The sequence below is a fragment of the Rhinolophus sinicus genome, chromosome 16 (assembly GCF_057876585.1).
Source record: "Rhinolophus sinicus isolate RSI-liver-muscle chromosome 16, RSI-T2T, whole genome shotgun sequence".
Classification (NCBI taxonomy): Eukaryota; Metazoa; Chordata; class Mammalia; order Chiroptera; family Rhinolophidae; genus Rhinolophus; species Rhinolophus sinicus.
In genome coordinates, this window is record NC_142516.1 from 145956132 (window position 1) to 145978948 (window position 22817).

Here is a 22817-nt window from a genome sequence, read left to right on the forward strand (position 1 = left end):
GGAGACTTCCATGGTTTGGACAAATATCACTAGGTTTCAGAGATAGAGATACTGGAATCTGGAAGTTAACCAGAGCACACTGATATGGTAGGATGAAAGGTATATATGTGAGGCACTGATCATATCTTCTCCAAGCCCACATGCATACATACATACATATACATACATACATACGAGTTCAGAGAGAGGTTCGTCTCCAGACCTGCTTCTAAAAGACGGACTGTAGGCTCCCAGGCTGACCAAATGCTTCCTGCAGAGAGGAACTGAAGCAGAGAAGTCTGAAAACTTTTTGCAGGCAGGCAGATCTAAAGAGAGAGAAGGAGTTGGGCACTTAAGTCAATTTGTCTTCATTGAGAAATTGGGAAAGGGCAGAGAAGGACTGGAGTTTCCTTTCCAGACTATTCCCTCCAGGAGAGAGGAGCAGAGGTTTTTCATGCCATGAGCCAGTGTAGGAAAATGGGGATAGGAAGAAGATGGTACTAACCAGTAGTACAATTTTTCCTTAAAAAGTGGTAATAATTGTTAACACCAACAATAGAGAAGGAATAAATGTGTAAAAAACAAAATGCATCATCTTTTCAAAACAGGTTTACAAGGTAAATATAGGCACTGAGGCCTTACTTACACTTTGGTCTTTATCTCTTTCTGATCAACCACTTCTCCTTCTGTCTTTAGTCTCCTTTAGTGATTAAGGTTTCATTGTCATGGTTATGAGCTCTAACCTGCCATAAGTTACATCTGATGGGCGGGGAGCAGGGCAGAAGAGACAAAGGAAGTAAGATCCAACAATGGGAAGTTTGCACCAGTGGGGAAAATAAACAGAGGTGGTTTGTAAGAGGCAGCTAAGTGATTAATAGTAGCTGCTACAGTGAATGGAAAGGAGAGTGTCAGACTGAATAAAGCCAGAGGTTATAAGTGATGTACCTGTATTTTTTATCCTTTTATTAGTAAATCACTCAAATATAAATGTGTGGTTATTAATACCAGACCAGTCCATAGATAGTAAGAGGATAAACTGCAATAACAAATTCACACAAAAATACAGTGGCTCAAACAAAACAAAAACTTCTTTCTCTGTCATCTACCAGTGCGCAGATAGGTGGGCACTTCAGGATAAGTTGGTGGCTCTGTTCAAGGTCCCAGGTTTCTTTTATCTTGGTTCTTCATTCCTGGGATGTGTTCCTGTTCTTCCTGTTAAAGCTGCTCACAACATTGCTTGCAGCTCACAGAGAGGACAAAAGAAAGAACTGGAAGACAAGCAACTCCCTTTGAAAAATGTGACCAGGAAGTTGAACTTGTCACTTCTGCTCACATCTCATTGGTCAGAATCTAGTCACGTGATCATACTTAACTACAGTGGTAGCTGGGAATTATCTGGGTACCCATGTGCTCCTCCAAAACTGTGGAGGGGTTGTGGCTTTATTTCTAAAAGGAAGACTGAAATAGCAGAATAACTGTTGGGAACAATTAGGAAAAGCATGCTCAGACAGTTACAAAGACTTGATAATCTCATAGAAGTTCATATGTCCTATATTAAAATAAAATGCATATTTTATTGTGACCTGAAATTCTGGTCATTAATTTTACTTTTAGGTCTGTTTACTATGATATGGCTGAACGTAAGTTCAAATTTTAAGTGAACTTAATTGTGAGTACTGACCCTTATTTCAGCCTTATAAAAACAGTCCTAAGATTTTTTTCTATCTCTATATATGTACTACAGATTTTACTACTAATTCTTACAGTTACCATGAGGTTTTCATTATCCTATCTTTACTCACATGCATTCTAAAGCTTACATTTACTTTCTAATAGTTTTTCATTTTTTTTGTCATCTAATATTGATTTGAATATAACATGGTAAAGAGTAAATAAACATCTTGATGTCTTCCAAAAGAAACAAAAAACAAAAAACTTAAATAATCATCTGAACTCAGGTCAGTGTAAATATCTTTGGATCATCCTTAAACTGGAGACCCCTAGAAACTTGGGTTGACTCTTTGGTCTTCTTTATTGTGCAACTGGAAATCTGGCTTAATTTTATGAGTTAGCATGCAACATGGAGTCTTGTACTATTATTTTCACAGGGTAGATGCTCAATAAATATTGATTGAACAATTGAATTGGATCAATCAGAGCTCATCAGAAATTGCAAGTCCTTTGGCCAAAGGTAACCTGAATCAGTGTTAGGCCATCTTTTCTAGATAAAAAAAAATATTTGGTAATTTTGTTTGTTTAATAATGTGAATAGTAGCCTATGTAACTTATATTGTTCTAGAAAAGAATTATAGAAATTTCTTCCGTTGTAATAAAAGATTTCCACCTCTTTAAAAAAGCATAAAAGATGAGAAGCAACTAACACAGTTCCTGGAATAATAGATTCTCAAAAAATAGTAGTCACAGTTAATCACCTTTCATGATGTTTCTTAGGTCACAGGACAAAGAAATAGTAAGTTTTTCACCAAAATACAGCAAACAACCCATAGCTTTCTGGTAATCATTCTTTACTGAAATAGGGTTCAAATTCACTATTACAATGTAGAGAAGAGAGTCCAATTTTGAAATGCACGAAGAGCAGGTTTGAGAAATACTCTCTTTACACAAACTTAGCATACAAAAAGATCCAATAATTACAGAACATCTCCTCCCCAGATTTTACTCTACTTGTGAAATACCCCAGGGAACTCAGCAAGCTTTTACGGAAGCTTAGGGCTGTGAGAGTTCAGAAGACCTTGATGGAGAATATTTTTTATCCAACTGTTTTTCTGGCATATACAGTGGTAATATGTTGGGATATTCTGGAACACCCTACACCCCTGCCCACCCTCCATGCAAACAGAACACTACAATGTGATAGAAGCAGCGTGTGGTATCTGTCCCCGATTGATTGATATAAAAAATTCTTTCCTAATTATTTGACGATGCTATCCGAGTTTTACTCTTTCACAAAAGTATTCTACTCTTTGATTTTTTTCAGCCTGCTGCTCTTAAGTCACTTGTCATTAAATTCATAAACTCCTTGTAGTCACTCTTTATTTCCCAAACTTTATTTAGACTCCAGTTAATCATAATAGTTTATTTAAGTTGTATGACATGACTCTTGATACATTGAGGTCGTCACTATTTTACTTTCTGGTTTCTTAACTTTAATAGAATTTACTTGTTTCGCAATTCCTTTTCTATCTTACCTAAAATTAACTGAGGTTTCTCAAAGGGTTCCAGATATTGGATGCAAATTTTGGCATCTCAAAATGCCTCCTAAATGTTAAAAAAGCCTGGCAGAGAAGTTTTTTTATTACATTGTCATTTTTTGGTAACTGATAATCAAGGAGTTCATTTTCTTTAAAATCAGTTTCTTCTATCAATCCTCAACAACATTAAATCTACATCTATTTGTTTATAAGATAGTTTGAAATCTCATGCAGTAGAGACAGTTTTAATTTTTTGAAATTAAAATGGAGAATTTAAATATATATTTTTAAATTTGAGTTAAAATGTTTATGTTAGTTTTCCTATCAATAAGCTGACATAACTTTAATTCATTTACCTAACAGGAGTGAGAATGGTCCATTTTACTTTTCCAAAATCCTCAGTTCACAAATATGAAACGCTAACATTTATTGATTTTGAGTGGTGAGTTTGTTATATCATTCTTTGTAATACTTTATACTATTTTAGTATATAGCATTTTACCCCCCTAAATAAGATAAAATAAATCAACTCCTCTGCCCTAAATCTTTTGATTTTCTGGGAAAGTAGGAAGCTGGATTATATCTTGGTGACATAGAAAATTTACTCATTTTGTTTGGTTAGATCGTGGCCAGTGATACATTTGTATATTAGTGTAAATGAGTAGAGAATAAGGGTGAATTCAATGTTAGTTCAATTAATGGGTACAGAAACAAACAATGAAGTAGGGTGTGATTTAAGCAGAGTGCGTTTTATACAACAAATTTTATTTGAAAATAATGAATTGTTTGTCTGGAAAAGGTATAAATTTTCCCATGTACATGTGACCCTCCCCACAAAAATACAGCTTGCCACCTAGATTTTAGTGGTTGCCCTTTTCTGCAAGTACGTATTTGTCATATACCTGGTTCATATTTTTTGAAAAGCACTTTAAGTAAAATTCCTATAATAAAACTAAAAGAACTTGAGTTTTCCTTGAGATTTTAGATGATGCTTTTGAAAATGTAAGGTGGAACTAATTTTGGTTGTGAAGAGTGGTATTAAACAATGTTTCTCTTTAAACACCCCCCCCATGTATATTTTTAAGGTTTACTAATTATAATGGTTGATTTTCCTTTTCCAAATTAACTTTTAACAGAAGGCTCTGTTAGATAGGTCCAACAGTAAACAGCAAGCCAGCTCCAGCGGGGCAGAGGAGGGAAGGGTCCAAAGCTGGGGCCGGGTGCTGGCGGTGGGGACTCCAAGAGAGGAAAGAGCGGAGAGACTGCAGTGACACTGCCCTCCCTGGGCGGGTTGAAGCATCTCACTGGTGACGGGTCTGAAAGCACGTGGCTACGTCATGGAAAGCCAGTCTTTTCAATGCAAACTTCAACTCCTCCTCCTCCTCCCTCTAATGCCTGTAACTCACATCGGAGGCTGGGCGAGGAATCCGGAGGGGAGATTTTCCTCATGCTCACCCCTGCTGGAAACTGGGAGAGTGAGAGGAAGAAGGAAGGGGATCTGTGGCGCTCTCTATCTACTACCGGCCTGACAAGGGGAGGGGGCACCTAGATTTGCATCTTTTCTTCGTGGTGATTGAGAACTGAAGGTTCAATCCCATCCCACCGGGCACTGGCGATTGATTATTTTAAAAATCGACACTGGGAGAAGGCAGGCTGTGTCTTCGGCCGTCAGACGCGATATCGGAGGTGGTATTGGTGTGTGAGTGTGTGTGCTGTTTTTTTTTTTTTTTTTTCTTTCTTTCTTTTTCCCCCCCTTCTCTCCTAGGGGCTACACAATGGCAGTCTTCTTTCAGTGAGATGAATCCTGCTTTGCCTTCTGCAGACCCACCCATCCTCATAGCGATCAAGTAAAAGGCTATGGTTTTCTCTTTGGGGATCTTTTGTGCATTACTGTTCTCCCTGATTAGTTCTGGTCTCAGTCGGGATTTCTTTGCTTTTTTGTTTGGCTTCATGCTGAAAAAGGATTTCCCCCCCAACCTTTTGGTAATAATCCAGTGGTGATCAAGAGGGATAAATCATTCACCCTGGCCGAAAAAAAACAATCACTGAGAAGTCTCAAAGAAATATACCACGTGAGGGGAAAAAACTGGGAGAAGATCCGGAATATTATCGTTTTTCCTATGGTAAAACCGGTGCCCCTCTTCAGGAGAACTGATTTCAAATTATTATTATGCAACCACAAGGATCTCTTCTTTCTCAGGGTGTCTAAGCTGCTGGATTGCTTTTCGCCCAAATCAATGTGGTTTCTTTGGAACATTTTCAGCAAAGGAACGCATATGCTGCAGTGTCTTTGTGGCAAGAGTCTTAAGAAAAACAAGAACCCAACTGGTAAGCAAAACATGCATCATGTTCTGTTTTTCCTCATAATAACCTGTCTGTTGCTCATTGAGCTAGATCTGCAGTTCAGCTATGCAGGAAGGCAGGGGACACAGAGAAGGAACCAGGACAGTGTTGCATATAGAGGTGTTGCATGGATAAACAAGTAACAGCTGGATCGGCGTCTGTGAGCCCGAAAACCATTAGCAGCTTCTCTTGGCTGTGACACTTCCATCAAAGAGGGAGGAGGAAACTTTTTTTTTTTTTTTAATGTATTTGGTTGCCGATGTTTGGTGGAATAATGACGGGCTATGGCTTAAGGTTTTGCCCGAGGCAGATGAAGCTTCTGTAGTTGCCAGGAAAAAGAATCGCGAGCTCTTCTTACTTCGGTTGCAGGTTCGGGGACATAGCTCGGTGCTGAGAACCTGCTCTAGACTTTCCGATTAGCTTGCACAATATTCGCCACCCCATCACCTCTACCCAAAGTAAAAGAGGCCCGGTCCCTCGCGGCCCCGCTCCTCGGTCAGCCCCCGCCTCCCTCCCCGGTCAGCTCTTGGTGCCGGAGTATTAAATCATTCCCCAATCTGCCTCCGACACCTCCTGCCACTGGGACTATTTGAGCAGGGTTTATGCCTGGGGGGAACCCCAGACCGAGAAGATAAGCCCAGGCCCTCTAATATAAGCAGATAGCAACCCTTCCCTCTTAAAAAGCCCTGCGTTCGGGTCCTAAGGGTGGGATGAGCCCGGCGGCGGGTCCCTGTTTCAGCCTCCTCGTGATCATGCGCCCTCATTCCAAAGGGCTACAACCGGGAAACTTGCAGTACATTACATAAGAAATGCAAATGTAGTTGATTCGGGGAGTTGGGTCCCGGGGATTCACTTTCTAATATCTTAGTCTGAGGCGTTTGGGTGCTGCCGCGGAGCTGTGGACGAACCATCTGGGGAGGCCAGGCCGGAGGGCTGCGTGGCGGCGGCGGCGCGCGCGGGCAAGACGGCTGGGTTCAGCCAGTCCGTGAGGCGTGCGCGCTGGCATCGGGGGTGTGTGGCGTCACCCGGCTAGGTTCCGGCTGGGGAGGAACCCGGGGCCGGGTGTTTGTGTCTGGGGCGGCATTGGGGGGCGGGGCGGGGGCCGGGCAGTCCTGCAGTGGCAGCCGGGGCGCAGAAGGCTTCTGACGCCGGCACTGCGGTGTAGTAGATCATGGCTCCCCACCGCCGCCCTGTCACCCGGAGCTCCGCCGGGGGCCGCGTTGGCACCAGGAATCCCAGCCGTTGGGCAGCAAGTGGCTGCTATCTCTCTGCCTCCAAACCTCGCAAATGCAGGGTAGATGGGGCGGCGCGCTCCGAGGGGGCTGCGCCTGCCGGAGTCCTGTGCGAGAGCAGGAGGAGGTGGCGTGGGTGGGCGGGGATGGAGGCGGTGGGTGTGGAGGCTGAGCACCCTGTGAGGCAACTACGGCTACCTCAGAAGGGAACCTGCGAGTTGTTAGACTGTCCAAAGGGGGAGATGCTCGAGTGCTGGAGGAGGACGCCTGGCTGTCGCCCCCAGCTAGGAAGTTTGGGTGGCTCTAGAGACTCTGGGAGTAGCCTCTGGCTGCCCGCGGGCGCGGTGCTGCAGTGGGCTGTGTGCCTCTGTCCTGGAATTCTCCTCCCTGTGCTCCAGCTCTACCCGCTTTCCAACCGTCCTGCTCTGTTCATCTTCTCCACCCCTCCCTCTCTTCCACCCCCTCCTCCATCCCGTTCCTCCTCTTCCTCCTCCATCCCCTGTCCTTTTACCCTTCTCTCTCAACACTTCAGCATTTAGCAACTCTGAAATAATTGTCCAAGGAGAAAGCAGTATTGTCACCCTACCATCCGCATTTCCAAGTCAGCTATGAGGTGGACCCCAGCCCTGGCATCCAGCCCAACCCTTGCTGATGCCTTGCTCCCACCTAGATGTGCAGCACTGCTATCTCACAAGTTCATGTGAAGACCCTTTTTGCAAGACTTCCCAAAGTGGGACAAGTCAAGGGCTGCAGTGGAAGGGGAGGGCTGACTCCTTCACACAGTAAAAATACTGGTCTTTGAGGCCTTCCTGTGTCCTTCTTCTCTGAAAAGATTTAGCCCCCTTCTGAGAAAAGGATACTGTAAAAGCATTTTTTAAAAGACTGGGCCATTAGTCTAGGGACCTTGAAGTCGGTCCCTCCATAGTACTGGAGAGTGGGGAATAATTCAGCACGGAACAGTAAGTTTCCTTACTGGTCTTTATAATTTTTTTTAAGCAATTTTACCGCAAACACTAATTTCCCCCAATACTCGTGATGCAAGATCTTTTCATTACACCTCCCCACCTCACCAACTTTCATCTCTCTGGAATAAAGTAGATTTTTTTTCTTCCAAGGCGTTTTGGAAGGTGTCAAACAAATGACAAATTATTTTTAGAGCAATTTATTTTGCGGCTTATGAATGCTAAAGTACTTGGGTATGAATTGATGGGTTAACTAAAAGTGTGCTAACCACATCACCAACGATTCTAATGAGATAGTTTAATCTTAGATTGACAGGGGTTAGAGTTCCAACCTGGGAGTTGAAGCATTTTGTAAATTATTTTTAAAATGGGACATTAATGTGTCACTTATTTATCTCACCTCCTAAAAGATTTGCTTTTTGAGCTTGAATCAAACCCATGCCTAACCACTCCCTTTCAGTATTATAGTTGGTGAATTCCATTCTCCTTCTGCTATTAACATGAAACCTAAAATCATTTGCAGGTTTTTGATCCCAAGATAGCAGTACAACTAAGAAGTTAATTGGGTAATTAAAATAAAACAAAGACTACAATCCTCTTGACTGTTAAAACCAAAAAGAACAGATTGACTACTACCTGTTATGTTATCTTAAATCTAAAGTGAAGACAACTGGTTTCAAATGAAGAAGCTTGGCAGAATACCACCAAATGCCAGTACTAGAATCATGAATTTGGTGCAAAGATGTCTTATTAGATTAATGTTTCTCCCCAATCTTTGCAAATTATAAAATAATATGCTGATTATTCCCAATTCTTTACATTGTCAACAGGTGTAGGTAGTTTGGTAAAGGGTTCCTGGGAGGACTTTCAGAGCACTGCTATTAGGTTGGTCTGAAAATAAGCAGATAAGAGAGTCATGAACTTAAGGGCAAAGTTATTCATTTACCCAAAAGTTATTAACCAGTATTTAAATAAGAAATGTTAATTACTTTTTTGTAGTTTGTTTTTACGTAGAATATGAAGATTATATTTGCACAATATGTGCTTTGTAAAATAAATCGCAATAGCTTAGAAATTCTACCTATAAATTTACTATCTTCATAAAAATGAACAATATCTCACAATATACCTATTACCAGAGAAACACACACACACACACACACACACACACACACACACACACACAAATGTCCTACTTTCCCCTACTTTTCTAGCAGAGTAATAGCTATACGTTTAGAATAAATGTCACCTTCTTCAACTTTCACTGTATGAGTTATGCAAGGTGACTGACTGTATTTTAGGCAATGAGTCCCTGTCATTAGATAGAAGGAATAAGTTCAAGGTACTAATTTTACCTAGAGGAGGGCTTGATGGGTTTCTTTAAACCAGCAATGATAGTTTGGACTGGTCAATGTTTATCACAGGCCAGTTTGAGAAATAATCTAGTTTACTGAACTTTAAGTGATAGCTGCGAAGGAAAGACATGCAGTTGGGGAAAAAAAGTCCACAATAAAGATAAAAACACAAGTCATGTCATGGATATCTCTTCAGACACATAATGTACAAAAAGCAAAGGAAGCCACAGACCCTCAAAATACATCCACTCAACCACACACATGAGATCCCCAAACTTTCATGGATAGGATTTTGGAAAGCACAGATTTAAGACACATTGTAATCGAAGTTAATTTTATTGAGTACCAGTGTTAGCGGCGAGGAGGGTAGGAAGCAGATGCTCTAGACCTACTTCTGCAGAGCATATTTAGAAAATCGCACACACTCGAGGCCCTGAGTGTTTCCTTTTCTGAACTCAGTCTCCCTCTCTGCCATGTAATTTTGACATAAAACAGGCAGGGCTTGATATAATTCATTGGCACTTTTTCTATTTCCTACTTGCTTGGTGTCTTTCAGCTCTACTTTTGCCTTTCATTAAGCTGTCTTAGGTGCCCGAACACCTGCTATGTCACTGTTACTCATTTCAATATATGTTATTCTTTTAAAGCTCCTTCCTTTACATTGAGGGCTGTCATGGTATTTAGAAGTGAGAAAATAGGGAGAGAGGGAAGAAAAAAGATAAGCATTTTTTATTCCTTCTTCTTAGCCTGCCTTCTCTTCCCAGGTTCCTGTAGGGCTGGGTGAGACACAAGGGGGCCACAACCCTGAATTTCTAAACTCTGAGCATATATTAGTGGAGATATCAAATTCAGACTGCATGGCTGGAACACCATACAGGTGTAAGGTTCTTCTTCTAACGTGCTTGTCTTCAGAGTGGGATTTCATGTAGTATGAGTTGACCTTGGACTCCATCCAGGAAGCTTTAGTTACTGAAGTAGCTAAATGAGTTTTGCAGAGCAGTGCCACTCCATGAACCAAAGAGTGGCATTTTAGATAGGCTTCAAGTATTGACTTGGTGGGAGAGTGGATTTTTTTTTAAAATTTACATCCAAGTTAACAAATTTGAAATCCAATACATGATAAACTAAACTTGGTTTAGTTTAATGTTGAAATGACTTTGGCTGTACCCATTTCTAGCCTGTTCTCATCTTAGACAGCATCCGTAACATCCATTCAAATGATGCATTGCTTTTAAAAGGTGCTAAAGCTAATTCTATACTATAGTTCACTTTTCCCACATGAAACCACTCCTTTAAAAATGTTCAAACACAGTCTTCTGTGTTTTAGCAACACAAACATTGGGGACTTTTATGAAGTGTTGTTATACATATGGTAACAAGGACAACCAAAGTTTTCACTCCTTTGCATAGTTTGGCATTGTAATTCATTCAATAGACTCATAAGCTTTCTATAAATACTGTGGAGATGTCTCAAAACGGAAGCATTTATTCAAAATAGTTTCTTATGTCTGAAGGGGAAACAGTTGGGATGTTTGAATGGTGTATTTGAAGCATGACATTATCCCTATATTATTGATAAAACCTTTGAGCCCAAGTTAGTACCATCAGCAGGAGGGACTGTGTGAGGGAAATTCCTCCTGACACCTGCCCTGAACCATAACCATAGTTTGTGTAGTATCCCTTAGGATTTTAGTTTGTGTACCATACCACATTTAGTTATAAGAGTTGAACCTGAGCCCTGAAAGGCAGGGAATTTTCTGAGGGAGATTTCTCAGTTCCTCCATATGCCTCTAGGCTAATGTTTTTGCTATTCTGCCTTTTAAGGACCCAATATGTCCTGATGTTTTTTTCTGTATATTTCTCTAGCTGCTACAAACTAATTTTCTGCTTTGGTCAGAATGTAAAAGGTGGGTTGATGAAGGCAAGGGAAGTTGAAAGGAAGAATTCTTAGGGCCTCCCTAAACATGAAGGCAAAAAGGAGGCATGTGCAGACATATTTATAGGGAACACTAAAGTTTTAATCTAATCTACTAACACCATTTAAGAAAGTCACCTGAAAATTGTTGGGCACTATTGCTTTTATCACTGTTCCCCGACAAAATCTTTAGTTACAACACAGCAGGATTTTAATGTTTTAATTAAATGAATTATTAGTGAGAAATATGGTTCTCTGAGAAAGTTAACTTCACTTTTGGCACTCTCAGCCTTTAAATAGCAAATGTTAGGGAACCTGTTTCCCTCTGAAAGAACCCTATTCGTTTTTTCTAGTCTTTTTATTTTCCTTGAAAAGGAAGACATTCCGCAAAAACTCCTTTCTCTTAAGATGGTAACTTGGACTCTGCCTTGTGGCATTTTTGTTGCTGTTGAGAGGGCAGCACCTAAAGAGCCTCTAGTTCCAGTTGCTTTGAAAGGAGGTGCTCCCCTCCCTTAATACCTTGCCTTTTTTTCCTCCAGTTTTAAAGCCGTCATCTTCAAACTTGGTAGCTCCTCCCTGCACTTCCCACACCACACTGATCTATTTAGCTTCCTCCTTTCTGAGCCACTGTCAAAGGTGGAGGGCGCTGGGCCGCTGTGGCTTCGGGCTGGGAGGCGCGGAGTTTGTGTCAGAGACGACGTTTGGCAAGGTGCACCGCTGGGGGCAGAGACCGGCTTTCCAGCGCAGCTGTCAGAATTTGTTTCCTGCAAGCCAAGAGCCGGCTACCTCTGCGGCTCCATCTCCTTCCTTCCAGGAGTTGAGCCCTTAGGTGATCCAACCAAAGCAGGGTTCGGAGTCTGCCTAACTGAACCCTGAAGGGAGGGGACACCAAGGCTAAGCGTGGTCTTCCTCCGGGTGTGCCCCGTAGCCAGAGCCCCGGGGAACCAGCCACCACGCGCGCTTCCCGCCTCCGAGAGCCGGGGGTTACGCTGCGCAATGCGGCGGAAGCGGCCCGACCGAGCCGCCATAACGCGGGAAGTTTATGTTGCTACAGAGATGACCTCTGAGCAGGGGGTCCTATGGGGTCTAGGCTGCAGGCGCAGCAGTTGCTATGGAAACCACAGGGCTGGAAGCTGCGGTGCTGGCGTGACACTGTGCGGGACTCGGCAGGGCCCCTAACTCTGAGCTTGTTTGAGGCCCACAAGGCTGTCGTCCACGCAGTGGCGCCCCCCTGCGTCACGGGGCCAAAAGACTGCGAAAGAGTTTGGTTCCAGCCCACAGGTGGCTGCCTGCACTCTCTCGCCCTCCAGCTGGTTCCAGGGCTTAGGTAGAGGAGAAGGGACTGGGCCAGAGGAGGGATCTGGTTTGCTGGTGATTGCGACCAAGCTCGGGACTGGGAGAGGATGAGCAAGTGTGGTCTGTTTCCCTACAGGGCTGGCTGGAGAACCAACGGTGGCTGCTGAAGTTCTCTGGGCCTCAATATGAAGGACTTTGATGACAATAATCTCAGTTAGCCTCAGCCCTCATCTTCTAGGCTTCTGTAACTTTCCACCCAGTCTGGACTCTAAGTGAACTTTTCTCTTTTCTCTGTGTCTCTCCTGTACTATGTTCTATGCACTTAAATTGTATTCTAAAATCAGAGACTTACCAGAGAAGAAGGGCCACCTTAGGGATCATAAAAAACCTGCTCCTTTTAGAGGTGTGGCAACTCCTTCACAGTGGAGGAAGTGACTATTCCAAGAGCCAGATTTGAATTGTAGACACAAACATAGCAGCTTTAAACCTTGGAAGAATAAACAGGTCATATTTTACTGGTGATACCACCAAGAGCTCTTGGTGCAATTTATAGAGTGTGTGCTTGGTGCTGAAACAGATAGCATTCCACTGTATTTATTATATTCCCTTTATACTATGTTCCTATATCTAAACATTTTTTTTTTGGGGGGGGGAGTCTATCTACACTGGCTTGTTTTTCCTTTTATCATCTTTGGACTATCAGGAGGATAAAAAAATCACAAGCGTTTTAAATCTTCAAAAAAAAATCTTCATTGTAAGTTTAGAAATTGAAAGAGACTATTTTGAGGGCACAATGATGAAAAACTCACTAGTTTATAAAAGGACAGCTGGATCCAAATTGTGTTTCTGGAAGATGGAATAAATTAAGGTTACCTGCACAGGCAGCTCTAAACTTTTAGACGATTTTTTCATTGGCCTAGTTTCCAAATAGCCATTTCCCTCCTGATAAGAATTACCTTCCTGAAGTTTGTATTTCAGAGAGATGGCCTCAGTTCCTAGGTAAGATTGGATAGAACATTTACATCGCAAAGGCACAGGGAAAGAATGCAAGTTGCTCCCAGGAGGATTTTTGTTTCTTAAATCCAGAATTTGACAATACCTACATGCCTTTATAGATGAATAGGGGAGTGTTGAGATTGGTAAAAAAGATAGATGGACTTTGAATTGCTTTTAGAGCTGAATTTCTGTTCTTGTAAAGATTCAATTTATGACAGTTGTTTTTAATTCCTCAAAGTAACCTGTATGCCATCAAAGGACTGACCACCCATCCAACTACATTATCTTCTATTTGCATCTTTAGATCAGGGAGAAGATCTTCAACTAGGATGAAAATCAAAAGATTCCTGTATTCTAGATTTAGAGCTATTTGTCTTTGGAATATTTTTCTTTCCCCTTGGGCACATAGTTTTATTTAGCTCAGCAGAGAAAGCCTAAAAAAAATGGTTCTATTAGGCTCTGAATATCAGCTTCCAATTTAGCCAACTTCTAACCATAGTGCTACTTAAAAAAAAAGAAAAATCCTTTCAAATATCTTGTCAGGTTTCAGCTGGGACAAATAGTAAATACTCCTGGCATTACTGAACAATCTGTTGTACACAAGAGGTGTCCCCAAAGAAGGTACAAAAGATACCACCCTCTCAAGATCGAGAGCCACTCCCAAAGAAAGCCAAAAGAGACTTTTACAATTGCCCTGAGAGCTGGCAATAATCACTAGGACATTAGCCACAAATGGGGTGCAGCCATATCTAACTGCAAATGGAATGAAGCCCCCATTACTGTTTGGCCATATTTTGGGGGCTCTCACCCTGACAGTTGTCAAGGTAAGTTCTCAGGACACAAAATGCGACAAACATGAAGGCAATAGCTCTCTGTCCCTGGGAGAGAAAGGGTCAGTAACAAATAGGTCTTGGAAAAGAAGGGACAATGTGCAATTTTACGTTCCTCTCTGGACTGGGCATTACAGACAGTTATAGGAGAGCTGAGTCTGGTAAGAATTCTTACCCTGTGCTCACTTCTGCCAGTTTTATCAGAATCCCATCTGCAGGCTCTGGTGTGAGTGGTATTTAAAATAGAGAGTGGAGCTCCTGTATCTACCAGAATGTGGTAAGGTTTTTCATTGAAAAAGTTTCAGTTTCCCCTTGGCTGTTTAAGGGAAAAACTGGTAGTGGTTTACTGGAGAATCCCTCGGAGTCCTGTTAACCATGAGAGGGGTCCATATGGGGACCCTCCTTTGAGGATAGATATTGGGGTCACTAACTTGATGGACTTTTGTTTATGGTCTTGTAGTCTCTTCAGAGTGGAAAGCAATTTACATAGAGGATTAGAAGACTGAGTATTGAGGTAAAGGATGATAGAGGGGAGTATTCTTTGTTTTAGGTACCTCTTGTGTCCTTATTTTTTTCTTTAGCCTTTTGTAACTAATCTTTTAATAAAGCTATTTTGGAATCTTTAAGACTTGTAGAGGCTTCTATGGCAATTAAAATAGGTATCCCAGTCTGTTTGTTTGATTTGGGAGCCCTCACTTTCAATTACTCTTATTAAATGAACAATCTTGTCTAAAAGAAACTTTCCCATAATGAGCATTGTAATTTTAGGTTGTCTTAATAAGATTTTGCCATTTTTGTAGATACCTACAGCTTCCAGGATCACAGTTCTCAGACATAAACAGGTGGCATGCTTAGTTTTTTGAAACTTGAGGATCGCCTTTCTTTAGCTATGCCTTGGGTCTCTTGGAGCCAAATTAATACCTAGGAGGGATGTGCTGCTGGGTTAGAGATTTTGTGGTGTTTTACAGCATACTTCATTGCATGGAATTTTTTTTTTAATGTTGGTTGGCAACCTAGTGTTGATCTAATTTGTTCCGTGACCAATTTATTGTAGTACAGGAGTATTAGAGTTAGGGGTGAGCACTCTAAGAGCTTTTAAGGCTCAGCCCTTGCCCAGCAATTTTGTGGCTTTGGTTTCCGAGGTTCACATTAACAACGCATCTATTATTCCTTTCATGAGATTTCTTTATTGTGGCATATTGACTTTTAATAGATTTTGATGTGCTGTTGGTCAGAAATGTCCAAATTTCTTATCTTATTTTATTTCTCTAAGTTCCCTAACTTTTTATGGTATGGGCTAAACTTGAGACTTTGTGAGTCCCCTAATAGCTGCTGTCTTGCTTTCGTTTGATTGAGGGGTACCCATTTTTCTTCCTTGAAATAACCCTCTCTAATTCAACCAGAATGAATTTCTGGCTGCCGGTGCATAGTTGCTGAGACTTGTAAGGACCTCCTGAATGTACCTACCTTGTAGATGAAGTTGGCCCTGAATGTGATGGTACACTGTCTTATCATGAAAATCTGGAGTATCTCACACCCCACTTTTCCACTTGGAAGGATTAGGACAGACAAACTTGAAGAGCTCAGAACACAAAATAAGCTGAACTTGATCTGAGAGAAGCTTATCAGAGATCCCTAAGAGGGGCCAAAGTGGCAGCAAACGAAAAGGGCTCTTTGGGTACCACACCAGCATCTAGGAGCCATCCCCAGAATCTTCAGCAGTTGTTTGTGTCCCATCTTTTTACCAGAACTGTCAATTGACAAAACTACAACAAGTTAGTAACAAGTTTGATGTCTTTTATTCAAGGGAAAACAATCCATGGTCTGGGGAAATACAGTGCCCCACAAGCAGTAGAGCACTCTTCCTGAGAGATTTTGAGCAAGAACAAGTCTGTATGTTAGAAGAAGCAACATGATTGGTTAGGAAGTCAGGATTTCCTTATAAGGTTAGCAGGTCCTATTTTCTAGGGTAAGGTAAGCCATCTAAACTGAGTTGGAGGATTGTGATTGGTGTATGTTAGGTTTGCTTGACAGGTATTTCCCGTTAAGTGCAGGATGATTTAAGTTTAGATTTGTGACATGGACCAGGCCACTGGGGTGGCCTCCATTTTGTGGGTCCATAAATTACCAATTAACTTTATTAGTAGTCAAGAACAGATCACCTGTTCTGTTCTGTGACATGGTCAGATTTACCCTTTAGACAATCATATGGCTACAGTGTGAAAAATAGTTTTGAGTGGAACATGATTAAAGGTAGAAAGCCTACAGAGGAAGCAAGTGAAGTAGAAGTAGTGAGGTCCAAAATAAGACAGTGACAGGGGCTGGTGAGGAAGTGGAGTCTATATATCTCAGTGGCCAGTTTGAATTTAGGAAGGAAGGAGAGGGAGCAGTCTAGAACGTTCTGACCACAGGGCTTTGATTTGGACAACACCTGTTGATCCTGATTCACTGACCATTTTGCCAATAGAACACCCCATCTCCTTGAAACAGGGAGTAAAAACTTGGCTTTCTTCAGAATGCTCATATTTAAGGGGCTGTGGTAGGTTTTAATAAGAAGTGGAAAACTTTAACTCCTTCCTTGTTCTAGATCAACATTTAAATAGGCAGTTCTAGGTGAGTTGCTCGGGGATAAAGAGTTCTTTTTCTTGGCTTCAAACATGGAAGTACTTAGGAATGGAAAATTTGCGTTGCAATAAAGATAAGTCAAAAATTTCTTATTATGATAATATACCATTCCTTGTCAATAGTATACGGTTTTGTGCAAAATACTTTGTTCAGTTTGAGGATTCAAGTAGTGGAATTAAAAACTTACATTAACCTCTTGAGTCTGGGAAGAAAAGAGAAGAAAGTGTGAACTTTACTAAATTTACGTATGTAAGTGCGTGCACCTGCTTTTTAGATAAAAATAAATGTAGTTGTATTTAAAATGACTACCCCCGCCCCATCATGTTTTGTTATCTGCGTTCTTATAGTGGATCACTGAAGTGTGTGGTAACCTCTTCTGTAATGCTACCTCTTAGATAGAGTGTAGTTTGCGAGGGATTGTAATCTCTCTTCTTTACGCTTCCTGTGTGGAGTACATAATATACTGTTGTTGTACTTTAAAAAGGAGGAAAAGTGAAAATAAGAAGGCTTAAAGACTAAAACAATTGTAGGGTTTAAAAAATGTTGTTTAAAAATAGCCACTTATTTCAAAGTCTGAAACTCATCTTCTTTGGCTGTGTTACTGTTGTACAACCGGTGTTGTAATTCTTAAGCAAAGAAAGGACTGTTTTCCAGGAGGCCTGAGTCAGTTTCCTAACTAAACACTCAGTAGTCACCATCATTTTGCCTCAATATTTTACTTGTGGGGCAGACTGAAAACAGCAATGCTTTTTCCTTTATTATCCACTGCTTCACTTGTATCCTAGGAATTTACATTTCTCATTAATTAAATTATTTTTTCTCTTGCGTTTAAATTGTTCACTGACATGCCAATTAAGTGACATAAAATTCCTCATGGCAGACATATAATAATGGATATAAAATATTGGAAATACTTTTAATGCAATGGATGCTATATGTTAGAAATATTTTAATGATGCAGTAACAAAAATTAAAAAAATTAATAAGGAATAGAAAATTTGCATCATTTTTGTTTATTATTTATTTTCTCTTTCCTAAGTATATTTTCTTTTAAAATCTTGGGAATAATGTTACAGAACACAGTGCTGCGGTGACAAAACATGTGTACCCCTATGGTACACATGCTTTTTTATAGGAACATTAACCACGGGAATACATGCTAAAAGATGGAGTGTGGCCTGCTCTGTGGAGCCATGAAGTCTGGTCAACTCTGTTCTGACTTTTTGTCCTTTGCTTCAGCAAAACACTTTTCCATCACTGAGAAGTCACCCCTTTTGTCCCATTCTTCTATATTTGTACTATCACACTCCAGATTTTGTCCTTTTACATATTTCCTCTAGTCATGTCTTTCAAAAGTTTTGTCATCAATTTACTCTTCAGGCAAGGTTGGGATTAGAATTCAATTGGATTTTCAACTTTCACATGCATTGTATATTAGGGAAAAAAGGCAAAAAAAAAAAATAAAAAATGCCAACAATGCAATTGTTAGTATGTAAATGGGACACATATATCCGAACTTGAGACATTTGTCTGAACTTGAGTAGCATTTATTTGACTTCATTTCTTTCTTTCTGTGCTTCACATAACATGTAAAACACCGTGATGTGGATCTATTGCTTTAACTGGGTTATCTAATTAAATGATTTTGGAGTGTTATTATAGGTAAATTTTTCGCCTACTATTCCCACTAATGAATGTACATTAAACTTACTAGATTTTAAAAAAGTGTGTTGCTCTTCTGCTTTAACAGAAACATTGAATTATTTTGAATCCTGTATTATCATTATCTCTACTCTAAGTAAGTAATAACATCAAGTAATCTTTAGAGAACATGTTCTACATAATAGGTGCTTTACCTATGTTACCTAATTCAGTCATCAAAACTACCAGTAGGAACTTTTGTTATACTTACGTTAAAAAGGTGAAGTCCAGGCCTGAAGAGGTTATGGAAGTTGCCTGATGGCACTCAGCTAGTAACTGAAATGTCTGGATACAAACCTAAGTGATCTTACTCCAGAGGGCATACTCTTAAATCCCTGTATTGGGGCTGCCTCTCAAAAGGTGTTCAAAGGATGGATGTGAAAGTGGCCAGTACTGTCTTAGTGTTTCTGTGAATCATTATGTCCTGAAACTAAAAGGGATTGCACCATAGTCAATGTTTAGATATTTAGAACTTGTAGTGCATTTTAATTGAACATAAACACATTAAACACATTGCTTAGTTGTAGCATTTGCTGTCCTTTGACGATTGTGTGTATCCTTGTAACTGCCATACCAATCAAGACATAGAACACTCCCATCACTCCAGAAAACTCCCTCTTGTTTCCATTTAGTTCCTATCCATACCTCCTCTAAAAAACAACCACCATTCTGATCTCTTTTACTTTACTTTAGCCCGTAGTAGAACCTCATACCATTAAAGCATGGCATCCTTACACTTTTGAATTCGCTTCATTCACTTAACATATTGTTTTTGAGATTCACCCATGTCATTGTATGTTAGGTGTGTAGAATTTGATATGGTAGCTTCTGTTTTCTTTTGTAAACTAGAAACTCCTAATTGAATAGGCTCACTTAATATCCAGAAATTGTCCAAAACTACGGAGAGTTTGAGAGTTGACCCAGCTTCCAGGCTAACAAGTTATTTTGCTTCAATTACATAGATGCTGGATGAAGACAAGAGATTCCTGGGTCAGAGATAAAGGGCTTTATTACTCAGGGCACAGCAGGCAGCATGAGCTTCATGTTCCCAGCAATTCTCCTGGTCTCTAAATCCCCCAGGGGCAATACTGAGTGGCCCAGATTTATGTTTGCACACAGTGGGTTTGTGTAATGGCTGAGACACTCTGAGTTCAGGCAATCCCCATCTTTTAAAGAGTTTCTAGCAAAGCTGTCCAACCTTTGTCTTGCAGGGAGGCATTACCTTGATTATCCTGGTCAGGAAACAACTCTGTTTTCTAATTTGGAAGGAGGTACTATTTTTGCAAAGATTGTCTGAGACATAGCTGTTATAAGACATGCAGAAAGCCCATGGATAAGTCGTCACTTAAATGTATTTCTGCAAAGCAACCTTTTCTCCCCTTTCTATTTCTCTCAGGACTGCTATTCTTATTGTTCCAAACATGGACTTAGTCTATAGAAAAATATCAGCTATTTGGACATTCAAAAATGATCCTGAGTTTTTTTTTAGAAGATACACATTATACAATACTATACAATAAAGTTGACAGCATTTATTAAATAACTAATATGTGATTAATTCCATGTTAGCTACTGGGAGATACTTAAAACATTCTGTAAGGATTTGGTCATGGCCCATGAGTACTTAAGCTAAATGTACAGAAAAATACTAGAAATGAGAAAGAATTTTGAACAACTGAAGACCACTGGAGTGCTGTAGGGGACCCAACTGTGATATAAGGGGAAGAAAGAAATTGTTTCGAGACGTGTGACTTGAGCTGACTCTTGAATGCATTTTTCAGTTGGCAGGAGAGATAAGTATATTTTTGGCAAGGGGAGTAGTGTGAGTGAAAGTCAAAGGCTGAGTGAAAGGTACATGTTTGGCTATTTGTGGGAATGTTAAAGGAATCATATTATGAAGGATTAGAGGAATTATAACTTGAAGTCCAAAAGCCTGGCAGAGGAGTTAGACTGGATGTGGTAAACATGAGTGCACTAGAGAACATTTCCAGAGTGGGGAGTGACATGCTTGAGAACTGCTCTACTACATTTGGAAAGTGTAACTGATTCTGGGAGGGGTAGTACTGAGAGGAGGGAGAGATTTCATAATAAGAAAACAATCAAGTGAAAATGTCCTTTCATTAGTTGGAGATGGGAAACAGGAACCCAGATAAAAGGATGGTTCTTCTGAGTATAGCAGAATATGGGCCTGTGAAAAGTTGCCCACAAGTTGGGAAGGGATACACTGAAGGCGCAAGGAGAAATCATGGAGCAGGAAGGGCACTGCTTCTTTTGAACTTTGAAAGATGGCTGAAATGAAAGGTGTAAATGAGAGCTGTGGGAATCATTGTAGAGGCTCCTGGGAAGGTGGCCTCCATCTACACCCAGAAACCATAGATGATTTGTTGAGAATGAGACAGGAAATGTAGCTATATGCTGTTGACAGTTACATGTAGCTGACAGATGAGCATAGATCCTGTTTTCTTACATAATTTGAGGCCACTTCATAGTTAAAATTCTGTTGTTCTGGTGGTTTTATTGGCTTTCTATTTAAATAAGGGAGAATAGTTTCCAATACTTGCTTCAAGGTGTAGTATTAAACAGCTTTGTAATACTTAGGTACTTGTGGCAGCAGCAGTTTCTTTGCACAACTGGGAAGGACTGAAAATGTCACAAGCTATTTGGATACAAGGAATTGTTTAACAACTTTGTTTTCTACATTTTTTTCTTTTTTCTTTTTACAAGAATCACATTTTTTTTTTTTTTTTCCTACAAGAATCCTGATATGCTGTTCTGGCTCTAGTAGTGGACATGTTTTAGTAGTAACTCTCTCTTTCTTTTATTTTTTTTGGGGAACAGGACTTTATTGGGGAACAGTGTGTACTTCCAGGACTTTTTTCCAAGTCAAGTTGTTGTCCTTTCTGGAGGGTGCCGTTCAGCTTCAAGTTGTTGTCCTTTCAGTCTTAGTTGTGGAGGGTGCAGCTCAGCTCCAGGTCCAGTTGCCGTTTTCTAGTTGCAGGGGGCACAGCCCATCATCCTTTGTGGGAGTCGAACCGGCAACCTTGTGGTTGAGAGGACGCGCTCCAACCAACTGAGCCGTCCGGGAGCTCAGTGGCAGCTCAGCTCAAGGTGCCATGTTCAATTTTAGTTGCAGGGGGCGCTGCCCTCCATCCCTTGCGGGACTCGAGGAATTGAACTGACAACCTTGGGGTTGAGAGCCCACTGGCCCATGTGGGAATCAAATCGGCAGCCTTCGGAGTTAGGAGCATGGAGCTCTAACCGCCTGAGCCACCGGGCGGGCCTGTTTTAGTAAAAAAAACTCTTGATGTTCATTAGTAGATTAAGGATTAGTGGAGAGATTCATTAAGGAATACTTTGCTAAAAGCACAACTTTTGGAAATGAATTTTGATTCCTTTTTGTTACAAAATTTGAGTTGTGTTTTACGGGCTCAATATCTGTCTCTTGGATGTCTTAATGTTTAAGAATGCCACAAAATTTATAAAGTGATATTTTAAGAAAAATACTTTTTGTTAAAATAACACAAATCAAATTATTAATGACTATTCAAACTTTACAAAATGTAACTAGCAGCAGTTTCATTTTCTTTGATTTAGAACTAGGATTCTTATTAGAGATGACAGTTTATAAGACTGATATTTACAGGGCCACAGACATAATTCATACAAGATGGGGAAGGAGGTCATTTTAGGTGGTGAGAACAGTAGCAGACACACTGTGTTGGGAGTGAATTGGCAACATAAACCTGAATTCTCTCATGTCTGTAGGTGAGTAAGCCATTTAATCAAACATTTTGCAAATTAGGGTAAAGGCAATAAGCAGCTGCACAATATGAAAGGTCTGAATACTGCAGAGTTAAGGAAAGGATCTGAATGTGTTGCATTAGCATAGCTTTGAATAAAAAATTAAAATGTACACCCTTTGCATATGAAGATGCCAGTTCAGTATCACAGTCCAAGCTGTGTCATGTGGATTGGCACAGATATGTGCACTTTCTTACCCAGTCTCTCTGGTGCCCACTAATCTGTACTCGTGAGCGCTTTGAGGAAGGAAATTAGGGTCATTCAACTCACTCTGAGATCATAATCTTGTTGTCTTATTGTTATTATCCAAAGCAGAAGGAGGGGTTATCTCTGTGAATATTGGTAACAGTTTTTACCTACCTATACTTTTCTTTTCAGTGTTAAAGTTTAAATGTAGGACAGATCTTTGAAACTTTCTTTCTTGTATCCTTTAAAAATATAACTGGTAGAAATACTTTGAAATATTATTGCATATTTTATTAGGAGTTATTCTTATCTCTTTCCATTTTAGAATTACAAGAAAAGTAAGTAAAATGATAGAAGTTGGTACTGCTTATAAATATGTTAATA

At 40.5% G+C, this 22817-nt stretch overlaps 1 protein-coding gene across 5 annotated transcripts in view; it reads left to right on the forward strand.

The window, feature by feature from the left end:
• Positions 1-4526: 4526 nt before the first annotated feature.
• Positions 4527-22817, forward strand: part of FGF14 (fibroblast growth factor 14) — a 616691-nt gene continuing 598400 nt past the window's right edge. Inside the window, exons 1-2 of one of the 5 annotated variants that reach the window (XM_074329506.2) lie at positions 4530-4877; positions 5392-5519. Coding sequence is in view for 4 of the 5 variants with exons in the window: in XM_019754219.3 (XP_019609778.1) it covers positions 5312-5519 (208 nt within the window). In the remaining variant the exon portion in view is untranslated. Of the gene's footprint in view, positions 5520-22817 lie in introns of all 5 variants that reach the window. The other 4 variants (XM_088792775.1, XM_074329505.2, XM_019754223.3 and 1 more) reach the window with 4 other exon arrangements.